Below are 20,192 nucleotides of genomic sequence, written 5' to 3'. Positions count from 1 at the left end.
CCGAAGGCTAAGACGACGTGACTACCACTGTGACGAGGGCTCTGAATCAAACCCCGGGACGGGAAAGGACCAGGGCAGGCACTGAGGAAATCCTAAGTGTCACTCCTCACCTGGACGACCGCACCGTGGGGACGTGTGCGCTTGGCAGGGGGGGAACACTCTGCAGTTTGGCTACGTGGAACTCGACCGTGGGGCAGCGGGAGCGCCCAGGAGGTGAGGCGCCGCCACGAAAGGGAGCTGGCCTTCGTTCTCACGTCAACTCCGCGGGCGCCCTCTCGACCCAGGAAGCGGCCGCCTCTGCGCCAAGCCCTCGGGAGGAGCCGCGTCACCGGCGCGCCCCCCACCCCAGCCCCGCGCCCACTCACCTCCGGAGCAGGGACTGCTGCAGGCTCTTGCAGGTGGCCAGGGACTCCCCGGTGAACATGTGACACACGACGACGTGCAGGCAGCGCGCCATGAAGGCCAGCACGGCCTCGGGCTGGAGGGTGCCGCTGCGGGACACCAGGCAGAGGCGCTGCAGCGCGGAGCACTGGCTCAGCGCCTGGAAGAACTGGGCGTTGGCGCTGAAGTAGGGCTGCTCCAGCCTGCGGGGAGAGAGGGCGGTGTGAGCCCACGCTGCTGCCAGACCCCCCGCGCGGGGCGGGGGGAGAGGGGGAGCCTCTCGCGGGGGGCCAAGCGGGTCTCTGGGAGCCAGACCCAGACCGGCTGTCCCCACCCACGCCTGTCTACGCCACAGTCCCCCGGGGCATCGGGAGGAGACACAGACCCCAGGGCCTTCCCAGCTGATCCCGAGTTGGGGGCAGACCCTGGAGGCCTGACACGACGGGCGAGCCACCGTACAGACCCCAGCCGGCCACTGCCCGGAGCCTGGAGACCCGCACGCTGGCTGGGCTGGCCGCTCGGCACCCCACCCACCTCAAACGCTGACCTGTCGGGCAGGGGGCGGGGAGCCGCGCTTACATGGCATCCCAGCCACGCACTGCTGCCCTCCTGTGACACACAACGACAGGCTGAGCGAAGTGGAGGGGATCTGGAGGCTGGGGCCACTCCGGCCACGGAAGGGAAGGCGACAGATCCCTAGTCCTTCCGCCACGGAAGGGGAGGGGACACCGGGCAGGTCCCCCCGTAGATAGGGGCTGAAGGCAAAGAAGAGCCAATCTACAAAACCGGGGCCTCGGCCACAGACAACCACGACAGATGGGAGGTGCACCAGGTCCCACCTGCTTTAGAAAGACGGACGAACAGAGGGGTGCCTGAGTAGCTCCGTCGGTTGACCACCCAACTCTTAATTCTGGCTCAGGCAGATCTCGCAGTTTGTGAGTTCGAGTCCCACACTGGGCTCTGCACTGAGCGCAGAGCCCACTTGAGATTCTCGTTCTCTCTCTCTCTCTCTCTCTCAAAATAAATAAAATTTAAAAGAAGTAGGGGCGCCTGGGTGGCTCAGTCAGTTAAATGTCCGACTTCGGCTCAGGTCGTGATCTCATGGCTCGTGGGTTCGAGCCCCGTGTCGGGCCCTGTGCTGCCAGCTCGGAGCCTGGAGCCTGATTCCGATTGTTTCTCCCTCTCTCTCTGCCCCTCCCCCGCTCATGCTCTATCTCTTTCTCAAAAAATAAACGTTAAAAAAATTTTTTTAATAAAAATAAACATTAGGAAGGAAGTAAGGAAGGGGAAGGGGAAGGGGAAGGGGAAGGGGAAGGGGAAGGGGAGGGGCGGGGCGGGGCGGGGCGGGGAGGGGAGGGGAGAAAGGAAAGGGAAAGGGAAAGGGAAAGGGAAAGGGAAAGGGAAAGGGAAAGGGAAAGGGAAAGGGAAAGGGAAAGGAAAGACACGAAGAGATGGGAGAGCCACAGTGGCTGTCAGACAGGGCCTTGGCACAGGCAGGAAGGAGTGCTGGAGCCTCCAGCCACAGGGATGAGAACAGGAAAGTGGTGTGGAGGACAATGTTCCAGAGCCTTCCAGACTCTTCTGCGCACCAGCCGGAAAGCCTAGAGGGCAGAAAGAGCGATGAGGTGGGGACACATGGTTGGAGGTGTTGAGGACAACGGACAGGGCAGTTCAGCACCAGCTAGAAACACGGCTGCGGAACCAGCAGATGCCCAGATGTGCGGCAGGACGCCGGGCCGCAGGCCAAGGGAGCCCTCTGGAATGCGAGTTGGAGGAAGAGCAGAGGGCCGGGGGGAAGCTAACAGGATTGCGGGGGCTGCCAGGAGGAGGGCCGAGAGCCAGGAGAATGGGAAGAGAGGAGCTGGTGGGAGCTGTATCCCCCCCCCCCCCCCCAGACAGGTGGCTGTCCTAGCCCCTGGCGCCCGTGAACGCACCTTACTTGGAAACAGGGTCTTTGCAAGGGGGACTTTGTTAGGATGAGGTCGTGCTAGACTGGGGGGGCTGTAATCCAGTGGCCAGTTCCTTACAAGAAGGCCATGCAGAGGCACAGCAACGCAGGGACACCCAGGGAGAGCGCCACGTGACCGCAGGCGGGGACTGGAGTGACACGGCCACAAGCCAAGGACTGTCAAGCACTGCCAGCGACCACCTCTAGAAGCCAGGGGACATGCCTGGCACAGGGGCTCCATCAGAGCCTCTAGGAGGAACCAGCCCTGCTGACACCTGCAGCTCAAACCTCTGGCTCTCAGAACTGTATGTGAATCCAGGGTGCTCAGGTGGCTCAGTCGGTTGGGCATCCGACTTTGGCTCAGGTCATGATCTCACGGTTCGTGGGTTCGAGCCCCACATCGGGCTCTGTGCTGACTGCTTGCTCAGAGCCTGGAGCCTGCTTCGGATTCTGTGTCTCCCTCTCTCTCTGCCCCTCTCCTGCTCACACTCTGTCTCTCTCTCAAAAATAAACATTTTTTTTTTTAATTAAAAAAAAAAACAAAAACCTGTGCATGAATCCGCTTGTGCTGTGGCGGTTTGTGAGGGGAGCCCCAGGACCCTAACGCAGAGGCCGAGCAGACTCACAGATACCTCCCTGGTCAGTTACACACACGCCCAAGACAACCACGTGAGCAGAGACCAACGTGCGTCCCCCTGTGTAAGACCTTCCCAGAGAAAAACGTAAGGATTATCCCTGGAGAGCAGAGCTCGGCTCCAGAAACTTCCTTATGTCACTGCCTTCAGCAGGACTTCCGTCCATCTTAGATACACACAGTCATCACTTGATGCTTTTATTTTTTTTTTTTCCACTTGATGCCCTTAAAAAGCTTGCTCGGAGCCTCTGTCCCCCTCTTTCTGCCCCCCCCCCAAAATAAATAAGCATTTAAAATAGGGGCGCCTGGGTGGCTCAGTCGGTTAAGCGTCCCACTTCGGCTCAGGTCACGATCTCACGGTCCGTGAGTTCGAGTCCCGCGTCGGGCTCTGGGCTGATGGCTCGGAGCCTGCAGCCTGCTTCAGATTCTGTCTCCCTCTCTCTTCTGCCATTTTGCCACTCACGCTCTGTCTCTCAAAAATAAACGTCAAAAAAATTTTTTTTAATTAAATAAATAAACAGCTTGCTCTGAGGGGCAGGGGAGTAAAAAAGAACAAAAAGCAGCTCGCTCCGGCTGCCGTGGGGGTGTCGCCGGTCACCCGGCCAGAGCGGCTCCAAGGCTGTGGCAGCACACGGGGAAGAAGCTCGTGGAGGCACCGGCCTGAGCAGCAGGGCAGTGGCCGTGGCCAGCGGGGGGCCTGGATGGATGATGCGGATCCGGGCCCGTGCGTGGGGAACCGCAGCCCGCGGAGGGGCCCGGCAGACAGCGGAGGCCCACAGGCAGCCGAAACCCGCTGCCTCCCGAACGCAGGGAGGGGGGTAAAGGGGCAGAGGACAAGATTTGTCAGGAAGGTGCTTCCCCGCCCCTACCAGGTTTCATCGGTCTTTGGGTCGCCTCCGTCTGAACCGGATGACTGACAACAGGACACTGCGCAAGGGCGGCCACCAGGCAGCAGGCAAGGTCCTTTCTCCGGGAGCCTCCAAGGCCACCGACGGACTCGAGACATGGCGGGAGAGACTCGGCCGGCCCCCGCGGGCAGCCAGGCCCCAGAGACCAAGTGCAGGACCGCGCCCGGCCGGGCTGCAGCCTCCACTGAGAGGACACTGCTGTGCATGCGCTGGGTACCACTCTCCCTCTCCCTAGGACACCCTAAGTGTCCCCAAGGCCGGCCACGCTAATCCACCTAGCAGCTCCTCCCAGGGCCCGGGCGCCGCGCAAAAACTCCTCACAGAAACCCTAGGTCAGACCCGGGAGAGTCTGTCTCTCTGAGTCATGGCCCTGCCTGGGGCAGACGCAGATCCCCCCCCCCCCCCCGCCAGCGGCTGCAGGCAAGACCTCCATGCCTATGCAGGATCCACAGAGACCTCCCGGCCAGGTTGGTGACCTCCTGGGACACTGCCGACCAGGTGGTAAGCAGTCGTGGAGGCTCATAATAAAAGGAGACGTTTCCAGGATGAGCAAGAAATGCCCACCCCCATCCCAACAAGGCAGTGGGTCTGCTCTGGGGACAGAGTGTCCCCGTCCAAGCCCCCACGTGGAGGGAGACCCGAAATGCTCTGAGTGCAACACCTTCAGAACGGCTGGTCCAACCAGGACTGGGGGTAGGGCAGTGGATGGGCGCTCCCCAGTTCTCAAAGCCTAAAAAGACCCAATTGGTCATGCACTAGGTCCCCATCACCCCGACACCTGGGGACGCTACCAAGTTCCAGGACAAAAGGAGAGAGGTTTTCAAAAAGGGGTCTTTGAGGAAAAAAAGAGCAATCCCAGCTATTTACAGCAGCCACCCGACAGAATATCCCCCAACAATGGAATGTTCTAACCTGAGCTGTGCAGTAGGGGAGCCACCACTCACCGAAACGTGGTTCATGAGACAGGTTTTTAATTTTATTTTATATTTATGGGTGCCTGGAGAGCTCAGTCGGTTAAGCATCCGACTTCGGCTCAGGTCATGATCTCGCAGCGTGCGGGTTCGAGCCCCGCGTCGGGCTCTGTCCTGACAGCTCAGAGCCTGGACGGAGCCTGCTTAGGATTCTGTGCCTCCCTTTCTCTCTCCCCCTGCCCCGCTGGCACGTTGACTCTCTCTCTCTCTCTCAAAAATGAATAAACATCTTATTTTATTTACTTATTTTTTTTGAGAGAGAGAAAAGAGAGAGAGTGCATGCACAAGAGGGGGAGGGGCAGAGAGAGAGAGAGAGAGACAGGATCTGAAGCAGGCTCCAAGCTGTCAGCACAGAGCCCGACATGGGGCTCGAACCCACAAACCGTGACATCATGACCTGAGCCGAAGTCAGATGCTCAACCGACAGCCCCCAGGTGCCCTGAGCTTCTGACTCTTGATCTCCAGGTCACAAGTTTGAGCCCCACATTGGGGGTGGAGATTACTTTAAAAAAACAAAAAAATGTATACGAGCAGAAATGCTACTAAGCTCCTGACACTAACACTGTGGGGAGGACAGTGGGTCCTTCTAGAGTACGATCACAAGAAGTCTCACGTTCACTCCCCCATCAACAGTGGAGACTCAGGACGTGTGAGGGAAGAGAAGAGCGGCACTCAGTGTGTGGCAGGAGGGAGCCCCTGGCAGGGCTGTTCTGGGCTCCAGTGCTAGAGAAAGGACCCCCCGGGGCAGCCACAGCCATCAGAGATCCGATGCCAGCAGGTGCCCCTTGGCAGAGATGTGAACACGGGCCTCCCCCCACCCCCAGACCCACTGAACGAATTTCATCAGTAAGGAAAGGACTCCAAGAGCCGTGAGCAGAGAGCAGTGCCTCTCTGAGAAGCAATGGTGGCTGTGTGCAGTCCTCATTTACCCAAAGGAAGGCCAAAGTAACAGCCAAAGTCATGCAGGGCCCAGACGGAAAGCGAATGTCATCCCGGTTATAAGTGTGAATTTTCTGGAAAGTTGACTTTTCTTGAAAAAAAGTTTAAATACACTATTTCATTCTATCTTTCAAAGGCAAATTATTCTCTTTTTTAAATATTTAAAAATTTTTTCCTTTCAATTTGAGAGAGAGAGAGAGATGGAGGGAGAGAGAGGAAGTGTGTGCACACACAAGCAAGGGAGAGGGACACAGAGAGAGAGAGAGAGAGAGAGAGAGAGAGAGAGAGAGAGAGAATCTGAAGCAGACTCCACACTCAGCTTGGAGCCTGACTCAGGGCTCAATCCCACGACCCTGGGATCATGACCTGAACCGAAATGGAGAGTAGGACGCTCAACCGACTGAGCCACCCAAGCGCCCCATTCTTCTTCTTTTTTTAATGTTTGTTTGTTTTTGAAAGATAGAGTGCAAGCAGGGGGGGGTGGAGAGAGAGGGAGACGGGGGATCCCAAATGGGCTCTGAGCTGTCAGCACAGGGCCCGACGCAGGAGTCGAACCCACAAACCATGAAATCATGCCCTGAGCCAAAGTTGGTTGTTCAACCGGCTGAGCCACCCAGGCACCCCAAAGGCACCCCTACTCTTTTAAAAGTCCTAAGGTAAGCATCCCTTTGCAGACCTGAAGGTGGGAAAACGGGAGGGGCTGAAGTCCAGAACCCTGACCGCGGTCTCTGGCTGGTCCCTGAGGAAGAACAGGCCTGTGGCGCTCTGGCCACTAGGTGGCGCTGTGGGTCCATGCTACCCACCGGAGACGCAGCGGATCTTGGTTTCAAACCAAGTAAACAGAGTGTGTTCACACAGCCTTTTAAACAGTTTTCAACCAGCCGGCCACTTCCGGGCTCTCCCACTCTGAAGGAAGCCACCCGTGACAGGTGTTTGGGATGGGGGCAGGCCTGTCCACTCCACCAGCTGCCTGGACAAGGGGGGGTGGCCCGTCCAAACCTCCCCCCGGCTCTCCGCACGGCCTGGTGGCAGAAACGTCCTGGTGTCGGGGGCTGCCAGTGCCTGCCCTCTGGTCAGAGGGTGAGGAAAACGATCCACCGGAATCACTTTTGCCTCGGGAGGCAGTCGTCCCCCTCAGCCGTGCCTCAACCTTCCGCTCAGGGAGGATCTGGCCTCCAAAGCCCACTCCCCGAAAGGCAGCCTGGTCTCCTGAAGGTTCTGTGGTCGCAGGAAGGCGCTCGGGGAGCGTCCCCTTATCAGCCCACCCACCTCCGGAGGGCCCGGGCCTCGAGGGCAGTCCTGGGACGACCTCCAGGGCCTGGCTCCAAACCAGCCCTCTCACTTCCGCCCAGACGCCGCCCTGGTTCTGAGGTCGCGAGCAGCCCAGGGTGACTCAGGGTGATGCCTTCCCCTCCCTCCCCCAGGAGGCAGGGCTTCATCAGCCCTGGGAAAGAAGGCGCCCTGCTCTGTGCGGCGTGGGCTCCTCTCCCAGCCGAGGTGCGTGCGAAACGCGAGGCGCTGTCAGAACGACGTGTTCCCGCACCACCTCCCCGCGGGAGCGGTCCTGGCTGCGTGGAGGCCGCGCCCCGCCAGGAGTCCTGATGGGCCTCGCTGATGGGCACAGTGGTGGCGGCACCGGCCACCTCAGGGACGTTCTGCCGGGAAGTGCGGGAGCTGCCCGGGGAGATGTAGCGTGCCGGTGTCTCCGGAGCACGGGACGCCATCTCCTTTCTGCGGCTCCTGCCCACGGCGGGCGGGCAAGGGCCACCTGCTCCTGTCCCTCAGCCTCCCTGGGCTCGGCTTGCCGCAGAAGGCGAGAATCCAGGGGAACGGGGCCATTTGGCTGCGTTTTAGAAACTGGTGTTTGTTCTGAACAGGCAGTACCCAACCCTGATCGGACATGGTTCTCGGCAGCCAGCGTGCATAGAGAGTCCATTATGAGCGGCGGTCAAGTTCCCGGGCCGACCTACAAAACCCATCTAGCCCGGGCCCCACAGGCCTCCCTGGCCACCGAACTCCCGCACAGCCTTGCTCCTGGGGAGGACCTGGGCCACAAGGGTCACGTTCCAGCTGCAGAAGCCACTCAGGACCACTAAATGCTGCTGTGTTACCCCGCTCAACGCTCAACAGGCCCTGTGAGGCAGGAAGTGCCACACACCAGCTGTGTGGCTCAAGCAAGCTCCTTAATCCTCTGGGCCTCACTTTCCTCATCTGCAAAAGGGGACAATAATAGCTCTACTCCCGGGGTCGTTCAAAATGTCAAAGGAGTCAACACCTACGAGTGCGGGGAAAAACAGCTGGCAGCTGTCACAAGTACACCAACAGGATCCAACAGCAGTCACTTCCTACAGTCCCTTCCTCTAGCTTCTGGAACACCTTCCCCCTCCATCTGCCGGCTCCCTGCCTCCCTGCCGGCTCCTGCTACGTCGGCTTTGCTGATTCTTCCTCCACCTCCTGACTGGGTGACCCCGGGCCCGGTCTGTGGTCTGCTTAGTCCCACGTGCTGGCTGGAGTCCACCGCCTCTCAAACTCCGGGACACACGTGCACAGCTGTGCCCCACAGCCTCCCATCGCAGAGGATGACGACCGCATCAGCTCAAATGCTCGGGCCAAAAGCGTCAGCATCATCTGGACCCCTCCTTGACCCCTCCCACCAGCCCCACGTATCTGATCAATCAGCAAATGCTTGGGTCTCTCCCTGAACGTCTGACACGGCCTCCCCGACAGTGACAGCGCCCCTGCTCCTGCCCTGGCCCCAGTCTATTTCAGTACAGCGGTGTGACCTGCCCTTCTGCTCCCCTCCAGTCACACGGGCTCCTGGCTGCTCCCAAAACACCCGACACACCCCATCTCAGGACCCTGGCATTAACTCGGCTCTGTCCAACAAAACCTTGTGTGCAGACGGGAACAATCTCCATGTGTGTTCTGTCCAACATGGCAGCCACCGGCACATGAGGTTCCTGACCAGCTGAAATGTGGCTAATACCGCTGAGGAACTGTACGCTTGATTTGATTCCATTTTTACTCATTTAAAAGTAAGCGCCCGGCTGGCTCAGTCGGTTAAGCGTCCGACTTCGGCTCAAGTCGTGATCTCACGGCTCAGGGGTTCGAGAGCCGTGTCAAGGCTCTGTGCTGACAGCTCAGAGCCTGGAGCCTGCTCTAGATTCTGTGTCTCCCTCTCTATCTGCCCCTCCCACGCTCACACTCTGTCTCTCTCAAAAATAATAAACAAACAAGCAAAAAAAAGAAGTCAGTCATGTGTGAGGTGCCCGGCTGGCTTAGTTGGAAAAGCATGCACCTTTTGACCTTCGGGCTTGTGAGTTCATGCCCTAGGTTGGGTGTAAAGATTACTTAAAGTAAACAAAACAAACAAACAAACTTTAAAAAATAAATAAAGTGATTTGCAGACACTACCAACTGATGCGACTCGTTCTGCCTGGCCGGGGAATGTTCTTCCCAGGTTCTACTTTGCTAATGCAACTTCGTGAATTTTCTCAAATCTCACCTTCCTGGAATCCGCCACCTGCCCTCCAGCATCCCTCATCCCGCTTTCCTTTGTCCTCCCCGGCATCTGTTCTTCTCTAATAAACCACATTCTTCCCTCCGTGCACTGTTGGCCCACTTTCCCCACTGGAATGTAAGCTCCCCACAGACAAGGAGAGAATTCTATGCCTAGAACAGAACCCAGAATAACAGGTGTTCACACATTTGCTAGATGGAAAAAGAATTATCATGGGTCGGGGTGCCTGGGTGGCTCAGTTAAGCGTCCGAGTTTGGCTCAGGTCATGATCTCATGGTTCTTGAGTCTGAGCCCCACATCGGGCTCTGTGCTGACAGCTCAGAGCCTGGAACCTGCTTTGGATTCTGTGTCTCCCTCTCTCTCTGCCCCTCCCCTGCTCATGCCTGCTCTCTCTCTCTTTCTCTCAAAAATAAATAAACATTTAAAAAAAATGTTTTTAAAGAAAGAATATCGTGGGTATTACAGGTGCTAACCCTGTTCTGTAGGCCTCACAGGTGTACAAACGGCTTTGCTCTCACCAGCCCCACTTTACAGGTGGAGGGTCTAGGAGCAGGGTGAGGCAGGCAGAGCCAACCCGAAGGGGGCCTGTGTTAGGCGTCCAGCAGCCCAGGGAGCCGGCAGCACCTGCCATGTCCAGGTAGCCCCACAAGCAGCAGACATGTAACACTGTGGACGTGAGGCAGGCATTTGGGGGAGAGATTCTGACTACTTTGACTTATTAAATTAGGTGCTGTATTTTACTTAATTTCATTTTCATCGACTTCCGTTTTTATCAAACACTCCCGGACGATGACCAAACACTCCCCAACAGCACGGCCAGAAAAGGCACAATGCTTAATGGGTTGGCAAGAAAGAAAAAAGAAAAAAAAAAAAAAAAAAAAAACCTGATCGCAAAGAGGAGAGATCCAGAAATACCTTGACTCAGAATTTAGTGAAATTAGAACTCAGGTGTTCACCCGCCCCCAATTTCAGGGAATGTTCAATTCCTCCTAATCTCAAGACTCCCAACAGGTTAACAGGGTTGCAGACCCGGGGAGTTTTCTGTTTGCTAAATATGTATCAGGACCCATCTGCAGCTTTGAGTGAAATGTGGCCCGCTGACCGCACACCGATCACCGCTCCTTCCAGAAAGGCCAGCGATGTGACGGCAAAGGCCCAAGAAGAAGCAAGGTGGGACAAGGCACTAGACAGAGAAGGACCAGTGGAGGAGGGAGCAGATTCCTGCTGCTGCAGATACAGAGGCAAAAAGACAGGCATCCAAGCCTCTGACGTCAGACAGGCCCGTCCCGTGAAGACGGTGGTGGAGGGGGCCGCCCGCTGCAGCCGGGGCCCCTCCTCCGTCCCCGGCGGCTGATGCCACACCCCAACCCGGCAGGAGAGGTGCCCAAGCCAGAGAAATTAACAGGGAGGATGGAATTTGGGCCACAAGGCAGAGGTGGGCAGGAAGGGGGACGTCAGGGGTGGCAGGAAGTAAAGAGCAGGCCTGCGGTCCTCGCTCCTCCCAGCCCACCCGGGCACTCCGCACCTGCAGCAGGACAGAGGGTCCCAAAGGTCCCTGCAATGGGAACAGCAACGCTGCCCATCGAGCGTCCTTAACCGTTTCGTGACGTCTTGTATCACCTCTGGGCAAGGCCGAACGTGGCTGGGGAGGCCACGGCCAGAGCCAGGCACACACTGCACCTCGAAGTTCCCGGGAAGTTAACTTTGACTCAGGTGTAAACCAGGGGGTTCTAACAACTCAGCGTTATATGATTCTCGAAGCAAGGGTAACCGGAACGCACGGGACACGGCATGAACAACTGCCCCCTCCCCACATACGGGGTTCCGTGGACACTCGGGCTAACGACCGAAGCCGCACATCCAGGGTGTGTGGATCCGACACGGCGGGAAAACACCGAGGCCTACTCACCCCGCTCTGCCGGGTCGGATCCTGGGATTCTCACCCCCGACGGCAGGGCCTCAGGAGCCGCAGTGTGGATCGCGCTTGGAGGGAGAATGGACAGACGGCAGGCACAGCCTGCAGAGGACCCCTAGAAGGCTCCAGAGCGGGAGCGGCCAAGCACTCAGCCGGCTCCATTTCCTGTCAGAGGACGCCTTCTGAGGGGAAAGTGGAAGCCTGCAAAGGCACAGTGGTTTCCATTTGGCACGACCTGGGGCCAAGGTCAAGCTCTGGAGTTCGACTGAGCTGGGTGAACCTCAGCTCCTCCTTCAAGCTTCCACTACTTCGTCTGTGAAATGGGAACGATGAAGGGCTGTCACGGGGACTAGACGGTGCCTGACAGCCCTTGGCTTAGCACCTGGCACTCGGCAAAAACACAAAGTGCGCGCTGACCACTGTGGGGACAGTGACACACACACACGCCTCAGTGCTCCTGCTCTCGCGCCACCCACCAGCCACCCACAGCTCCAGCCTGACCGGGAGACCAGCTGAGTGATCTGAGCCCGGCCGCTACATCCTCCCCAACCTGAAGCCCCAGCAGAACTGACATCCGCCCCACCATACCTTCCAGTAGATTCTGGGCAACAGTGTGATTTTTCAAGCTCAGTGCAATTTTTCAAGATCAGATCTGTCAAGATTTTCAAACATGTCTCAGGTCAACAAAGGCTTACCCTGTATTTATTTTTTTAAGTTTATTTTATTTTATTTTTAAAGCTTATTTATTTATTCTGAGATGGGGGGGAGAAGTGGGAGAGAGGGAGAGGGAGGGAGGGGGGGAGGGAGGGAGGGAGAGAGGGAGAGAGAGAGACAGAGAATCTCAAGAAGGCTCCACACTGTCAGCCCAATGCAGGGCTCAAACTCATGAAACTGTGAGATCACGACCTGAACCGAAATCAAGGGCTGACGCTTAACCCGCTGAGCCGCCCCGGCACCCCCAAAGGCTTACCCTTTAAATGCTCACAAGAACCCCCCTCACTCCACGGCTCAATTCAGCGAGAATCCACTGTGTCTGGACTCTTAGGACAGCAGCCTGGGTGGGTCCTGCCCCTCACCCTCTCCTCTCTCAGATCAGCCCACCACCTCACTCCGGGCCACTGTCACCTGCCTACAGCAAGCACCGCCCCCTTTCAGCGCCCCTGTCTCCGGCTCCTCCAGTCCAGGCGGGTGTCAGGGGGGCCTTTCCCAGCTGGAGACGGGACTGCTCCCTCCGTCCGGCTCTAGTGCATTCACCTCACCTGGCTGCCCGCCCCACCTCACCTGTGCTTTTGAGCACCCGGTGTGTTTGCAAGACCCCGGGGCCCCAGCACATGCCTCCCGCTTTTCCAGAAAGCCTTGGCCTCGAGTCTCCTCCCAGCTCCCTCTGACTCTTAGCTTCAAAAAGCACACAGTCGGACGGAAAGCCCCGAGTTCGGCTCCTGGCACCACCCCTCACCAGCTCCGCTACGTGGGGCAACAGCCGCCTCCTGGGGTCGTCACGAGGACTGAGCAGGACCTCGCACACAGCGGCATCTTCTAGAGCAACCACTCAAACGACCGCAGCGATGCGGACACGCCTGCCTCCCGCCCCGGCCTCCGCCCCCCCGCTGCCTCCCTGAGTCCCGTCACCGCGCACAAGCCCCGGTCGGGCCCCACCGCCCCCCAGGCCCTCAGCCGCTAGAGGACAGCCCGCCTCTCCTCCACCCCGGCAGACGGGCAGCAGGTACGCGAACGTCTGCCACGCGAGGGCCCGAGCCGCTCACGTCCCCTGCCGCCTCTCAAGCCTCCGAAGGGCCAGCGGCGGCCACGGCGGAGCCGCCAGGCCCCCTCACCTGAGGTCCTTCAGCCGCTTGCAATGCTTCAGCATGTCCGAGAGGGCGGACGTGTAGACCACCTTCCCCATCAGGCCCAGGTTGGCCAGCGACAGGGACTGCAGCTGCTGGCACTGCAGGCCGATGCTGACCAGCCCGGAGCCCGTCAGGATGCCGGGCAGCTGGGCCAGCGTCAGGTGCCTCAGGAAGGCCAGCTGGCCGACGGCGGCCACCTCCGAGTCCCCGACGCTCTGCGCCCGGCTGCAGGGCGGGAGGGAGTTGCGGATGGCGGGCTCGTTGCGCGGCATGGCGGAGGAGAAGCTGGACCCGATGAGCTCGAGGCGTTCCAGAAAGGGCACGTTCTTCAGCAGAGCCCAGAACACGGAGGAGGGCTGGGGGGCCGCCTGCCCCGGGAGGGGGCCGGAATACGACTGCACGCCGATGCGCACCTTCTTGCCGAAGCCGCGGGGCACGGCGTGCGGGGCGGGCTGGGCCGGGGCGCGGTCGGCCCGCGGCGCCGCCTCGGCCACGGAGCACACGGGCAGGGACAGGGAGCGCAGGCGGCGCAGCCGGGCCAGCAGCTGGCAGAGGTGGCGGCCCGGGCCGTCGGCGCTGTGGTGGTGGGCGGCCGACAGGTTGAGGTGCTGCAGGTTGTGGCAGGACGCCACGAGCGTCTCCAGGATGCCGCTGTCGATATCGTCCTCCGCCTTGCGGAGCAGCGAGTCCGGGGACAGGCAGTGCACGCAGCCGCTGAGGTTCAGGCTGGCCAGGCTCCGCAGGTCCCTCCCGCCGTTGATGACCCGCTGGATCAGGTGGCCGCCGGACAGGGCGCAGCGGCTGAAGCTGAAGTAGAAGGGGTTGTTGAACTTCATGTGCTGGAGGAGGGACGAGCCGTTGAGCCAGGACTTGGGCAGCTGCAGGGCGTCCAGCGCGACGTTGCGGGCCATGGAGTCCAGGAGGTTCTTGGTGGCCCCGCTCTCCGCGAAGCTGCCGGGCACGGAGATGAGGAAGGCGTGGAGGTTCTCGGGCGTGCGGTCGCTGAGCACGGCCAGGTAGAGCCGCACCACCTCCTGGTTGATGTAGCCGGGCGCCAGGCGCGCGTAGAACACCCGCAGGTTCTGGTAGTGGGGCACGTTGCTCTGGCCCACCATGAGCTGGCCCGACAGGACGGCGCCCTCCCGCGTGCGGTCGAGGATCTCGAAGTAGAGCAGCAGCTTCTCGAGGCTGGTGCAGCAGGGCACCACGCCGTACGAGGGCGTGTACAGCGTCTGCTTGAGCTCCCGCACGCGGCTCAGCGTGGCCTTGCACTCGCCGCTCAGCTGGCCGGCATCGAAGCCGGGGCTCACGTCGATGGCCAGGGAGCGCAGGTGCTGCAGGGCCGACAGCATCTTGGAGAGGCGCACGGAGGTCAGGTGGCAGCCCGACAGGTTGACCTTCACCAGGCCGCGGCAGCGGGCGACGTGCTCGATGGTGGCGCCCGACAGCCAGTAGCAGCCGGCCATGTTGAGCTGCTGGATCTCGCGGCCGATCTCCTTCACCACCTGCTTCACCTTGTCCTCGCTCGCCTGCGGGACGGGACGGGACGGGACGGGACGGGACGGGACGGGACGGGGAGGGGCGGGGAGGAAGGAAAGGGGCTGAAGGCACCGGGGCGGCTCCTTCCCCTTCATCCCTCGGCCCACACCCTCCCCCTCAGCAGTGGACAACCCGGAGCCACGAGGTGCCCGGCAGGGGCTCTGCACTCCAGCAGAGGAGGGACACCGGAGGGGAGAGCCGGCCCCTGCCTCCCCTCCCCACAGGCCTACCGGAAGCCAGCAGTCGAGAACCCCCAGCTGGGCGCGAATGTAAACCGGTGCAGCGGGTGTGGAAAAGTGTGGTGGTGCCTCCTTAAGCTAAAGCCAGGGTTACCATGTGACCCAGCAACTCCACCAAGGGAACGGAAGACACAGAGACTCAATCCGTGCCCGTCACGCACACGGCAGCACTACCCACAGCAACAACGGGTGGCAACAACCCAAACGTCCACCAACAGACAAAGGATAAACAAAACGCGGTCTGTGCACGCAAAGGAGTACCATTTGGCCACACGGTGACGCTCTGACACGTGCCACAACATGGTGAACCTGGAGGACGTGACGCTAGGTCAAACAGGCCAGTCCGAGAAGATCCCACGGTGTGTGACTCCACTCACAGGAAATACCCACAATAGGCAAATTCACAAACGGAAAGCAGAGAAGTTACTAGGGGCTGGGGAAAGGGGCATGGGGAGTCACCGCTTAACGGATCCAGAGTTTCCGTTCAGGGTGATGGAAAAGTTCCAGAAACACTGACGACGGTTGCACGACACCACAGAGGTAATCCTGCGTACCGGACAGCGTCGTGCACTTAAAACCGGTGAAGACGGTAAGTGTTATTATGTGATGCGGGCGGGGGGTGGGGGGGTGGTTCGAATCACGTGATGAAGTCGTGGCCTGGAAACCCGACCCGGCTGTCGCTGCCCTTTACATCGTAAGCATTTTCACATCATTAGATATTCCTCAAAAATGTTCCTCACCGCTTAGGTGAGCCACATTGCGTCTGGTCACGGAAGCCAGCAGCCGACAGCTGCCCGTCCCGGCCGTGCCAGCGAGGCCTTCAGAAACCACACTGCCTCGGGCGCCTGGGTGGCGCAGTCGGTTAAGCGTCCGACTTCAGCTCAGGTCACGATCTCGCGGTCCGTGAGTTCGAGCCCCGCGTCAGGCTCTGGGCTGATGGCTCGGAGCCTGGAGCCTGTTTCCGATTCTGTGTCTCCCTCTCTCTCTGCCCCTCGCCCGTTCATGCTCTGTCTCTCTCTGTCCCAAAAATAAATAAACGTTGAAAAAAAAAAAAATTTAAAAAAAAAAAAAAAAAAGAAACCACACTGCCTCGAGCACCCGCGCACGTCACGTTCGTGCATCCCGATCACTGCTCTAAGCTAAACTCGCACACACACAGCCGCTCAGGGGCAGGACACACGCATCGGAAGTGCTCCAGATACACTGTGCCGGGGCAGATGCCCTTCCCTCTACAGGAAAGAACCCTCACAGGCAGGAAGCCTGACCCTGGCTCTGGGGAGCGGGCTCAGCTGCCCCCCAGCCCCACCCCCAGCAGAGAGGGGCACCGTGCATTCTCCCGTAAAGAGCCGAGCTCTGGACGGGCCTCGCTCTGGGTTCAATGCACAGCTTCACAACAACAGTAAGGAAACCTTCCCACAGTCTCCTAAAACTTGGGTCTAGGTCAAGTCCTCTATTTTTATCTTTAAGATATGTCATCAGTTGACTTTCAACAAAAGTTGCAAGGCAATCATACAAAAGAATGAAACCTTGCCATTTGTGACAACATGGATGGATCTAGATGGTTTAATGCCGAGGGAAATAAGTCAAATACCGCGTGATTTCACTCATATGTGAATTTAAGGAACAAAAAAGCGGGGGTGCCTAGGTGGCTCGGTCAGTTAAGCGTTCAACTCTTGGTTTTGGCTCAGGACATGATCTCGTGGTTGGTGGGTTCGAGCTCCACATCTTTGCCGACAGTGCAGAGCCCGCTTGGGATTCTCTCTCTCCCTCTCTGCCCCTCATCTTCTCACTCTCACACAAAAATAAATAAAACATTTTCTTTTTAATTTTAAAAAATAGGGGTGCCTGGGTGGCTTAGTCAGTTAAGCATCTGACTTTCTGCTCCAGTCATGATCTCATGGCTTGTGGGTTCAAGCCCTGCATCAGGCTCTGTGCTGACAGCTCAGAGCCTAGAGCCTGCTTCGGATTCTGAGTCTCCTTCTCTCTCTCTGCCCCTTCCCCCGCTCACATTCTGCCTCTCTCTCTCTCTCTCTCTCTCAAAATAAATAAACTTAATAATAGTAAATTTTTTTAATTAAAAAATAAATAAATAAAAGAAACAAAAGAGCAAAGGCAAAAGAGACAGGCAGACAGACAGACAAACCGAGAAACAGACTCTTAAGTACAGAGAACGAACTGATAACTGATGGTGACCTGAGGGGAGGGGATGGGGAAATGAGAGAAAGAGGTGACAAGGGTTAAGGAGCACACTTGTCATGATGAGCCCAGGGTAACGTATGGAAGTGTTGAATCACTAAATCGTATACCTGAAACTAATATAACACTGTATGTTAACTATACTGGAATTGAACGTATATAGAATAAAAAAAAATTACAGGGCGATTTAACAAGGAAAGGACGACCCTGTCGATAAGTGATGTTGCAACCGTGAGGAGCCACATGCAAAAAAGGAGCCCTCGATCCCTACCTCACACCACATACAGAGATGACCACAACAGGGATTGGACGCATACCAGAAGAGCTAAAGCTGTAAGACTTCTGTAAGACAACAGCAGAAAATCTTCACGACCTCAGGTCTAACAAAATTTTCTTCAACAGAAATGCGAAACACACGAACTCAGAAAAAAAAAAATCAATAAATTGTACTTCAACTTAAATTCAAACACTTACGCTCTCAAAAGATCCCGTTAAAAAAAAGAGGAAAGGCAAGCCAGACTGCGAGAGAAAGTACGACACAGGCACCCGACAAGGGACGACGCAGAGTACGTGACAATTCCTGTAACTCCACGAGAAGAAGCCCTACACAGCTGCTTCGGGAAAGAAGATACACCAACAGCCCAGCCCCGGACGGAAACAGCACTGCTGCCATCCCAGCGCCCTTCCCCCCGCGACGCCAGGTGAAAAGGCACAAGGCGACGCCCACCCTGGCCGTCAGAGAGCGGCCTGGCGGGAAGGTCGCGCAGCAGCTGAAACCCGGCACGCGGCTGCTGGGGGGCGAGATGGGGCCTCCCCCGCACCACCGAAGTGCCAACACCCGCCGCAGACCCGGCAGCCCGCTCCTGGGGTACCTGTAGGGAGGTCGGCCTCCCTCCCAGCACCGCATCCACCCACCGAGCCTGCGCCCTCCCCCCGGGGGCCACACTGGCCGCGCCTTCCGGTCTCTAGCTTTTATCACCTAACCATGTGTCTCGGAGGTTGAGCAGGTCAGGACTCGGAGCTCCCACCTTCTTTGTCACCAGCCGCACGGCACCCCCCTGCCAGGCTGTGCCGGTCCTCGGAGGGGCACGTGGGCCGTCCCCATCCCCGCCCGCGGGCCAGCACCACCTCGCGACCCGCGCCTCACCTCATAGTCCTTCTGCAGCAGCACAGTGTGGGTAAGGCTCTTGTCCAGGCACAGAACTGCAAGCTTCCGGCAGGTGCGCCGGACGTTCAGAACCAGGTCTGTGCTGGGCACGTGGCTCAGGATGTGCAGGAGGATCTCATCCGAGAAGCCGAGAAGGTGGGCGCCCACCGCCATAGTGGCTGCTGCAGGGGGCGCGTCGCCCTCGTTGGACGTGTCCTGTAGATAAGGGGGGGCGGGGAGAAAGACACCGAATTCCCACGGGATCCCTGAGGTGGCCTTCAGCCTGGCCTCCTCGGCCAAGGACAGATGCCAAGGGAAGCCGTCAGCACAGTCTGTAGGAAAGAAGGTACTTTCACCAAAACCCTTACCTGAGGAGCCAGAGCCCGTGCCATTCAACACCCCCTTTCGCATCTGCACACCAGGGTCTCTCCTCAAAAGAGAGGCAAAATGAAATTGCAATTTTTTTCCAAATGTAAGAGACCGTTCCCACTAAAGGTCTCCCATCAAGCCCGCCATGTTGCGGACTCCACTTCTGACCATCGGCCAACGTTCTCCATTTGGGAAGGAGTCTCTTCTCCCCGCTCCCCCCAGCCTCACGCTATATTCTTAACATGCTCGGGTAGCAGGAGTCTATCAAGAAACAATAGAGGTGGGGAAAAAAAATAAATAAATAAGAGGGGCGCCTGGCGGGTGGGGCGGGGGGGGGGGTTCATCCAGTTAAGCGTCTGACTCTCGATTTCGGCTCAGGTCACAATCTCATGGTTCCTGGGTTCGAGCCCCACATCAGGCTCCGTGCTGACAGCACAGAGCCTGCTTAGGATTCTCTCTGTCTCCCTCTCTTTCTGCCCCTCCCCCACTCAAGCTCTCGCTCTCAAAATAAACATTAAAAAAAAAAACAACAACAACGAAGACTGGGGATAACAACATGTCTTCACCTGTTGGGGTTGCTGGGATGGGCATCAGGCCCTCAAACAGTGGCAGACAGCAGCTCTTTCCAGCACTGCCATTAAGGAAGGGCAGTATAGTCCTTATAAAGAAGAAATCGCACCTCCTAGACCGATGTCTTTACATTGCCGAGGCTACTACTAGATGATGGGAACTGCACAATTTACCCCCACTTATCACACTATCTGGCTAGAAACTCGGATCAGTACTTCCCGTAAGATGTCCACACATTTCACTGTGTTTCTGTAAATATCTGCAAAAGGTTTTCTTCCGTGACGCGGGCCTCCCGCCTCTCCTGGGCTGATGTGTACAACCCAGCGGGAGAGGGGGCTCACCCTTCATCGGTGTGACAGGAAATTCCCAAGTCAAGGGCAAAGGGACTGGAGGCTCTCAGGGGAGCCCATGGTGGGGAGGGATCCCCATATCTTCCCGGCACTTCCCAGAAGGGATCCTCTTGCCTCTAAAGCATTCTCACCGAAGGGGTGCCTGTCTGACCGCTCCCAGGAGAGGGCACCCAGGATTATTTCCACCGCCTGTCTCCAAGCCCCCCTCCTCCAACCAGACTTCTCTTCTGTACAGATGTGCACCGATGGAAGCCCTGAGACCTGGAGAGCCCTGCTGCTGCCATGGCAACCGTGAAGTCTGGGAAGGGAGAGCCTGCCTGCACACCCCACACAGCCTCCAGGGCTCTCCCGGGCTCTGTGACTGGAGCCCCCTTCTCCGTCCCGCCAAGTGTTCCCCAGGCCTGGGAAAGGGTTTCCGCAAACATTTTCCACGGTGGAACAGCACGGGCCCTTCCCATGTGCCTTCACTGTCCTCCTTTCCATCTGAGGTGCCTTCGATCCTGTCCCCCTCCTCCCAAGGTTTGTGAGGGTAGACGACAGCCGTCAGACCCAAGTCCGCAGTGCTCTGGGTCACTGTATTCTGGGGCTAGTGTTCTCAACCATTAGTGACTTTCCGTAGCTCGGCGCGTCCCAGAGCCAATCATAGGGATCACCCAGGCATGTGTTACAAGTGATGATTCCCAGGGGCGCCTGGGTGGCTCAGTTGTTTAAGCATCTGA

General features: G+C 58.2%; 1 protein-coding gene across 4 annotated transcripts in view; it reads right to left on the bottom strand.

Annotated features, from left to right (window-relative positions):
• The window catches only part of FBXL18 (F-box and leucine rich repeat protein 18), a 43,695-nt gene that overhangs the window by 19,970 nt on the left and 3,533 nt on the right, over positions 1–20,192 (bottom strand). The window contains exons 1-4 of one of the 4 annotated variants that reach the window (XM_032591555.1): positions 18,553–18,835; positions 18,185–18,400; positions 13,049–14,592; positions 366–584 (exon numbers count right to left, since the gene is read on the bottom strand). In XM_032591555.1, the coding sequence (XP_032447446.1) occupies positions 366–584; positions 13,049–14,592; positions 18,185–18,400; positions 18,553–18,576 (2,003 nt within the window). In that variant the 5' untranslated portion in view covers positions 18,577–18,835. Of the gene's footprint in view, positions 1–363; positions 585–13,048; positions 14,593–15,102; positions 15,690–18,184; positions 18,401–18,552; positions 18,836–20,192 lie in introns of those variants that run through there. The other 3 variants (XM_030300580.1, XM_030300582.1, XM_030300581.2) reach the window with 3 other exon arrangements.

Source organism: Lynx canadensis, chromosome E3 (genome assembly GCF_007474595.2).
Source record: "Lynx canadensis isolate LIC74 chromosome E3, mLynCan4.pri.v2, whole genome shotgun sequence".
In the NCBI taxonomy this organism is placed as follows: domain Eukaryota; kingdom Metazoa; phylum Chordata; class Mammalia; order Carnivora; family Felidae; genus Lynx; species Lynx canadensis.
This window is presented reverse-complemented; position numbering and strand designations above follow the sequence as displayed.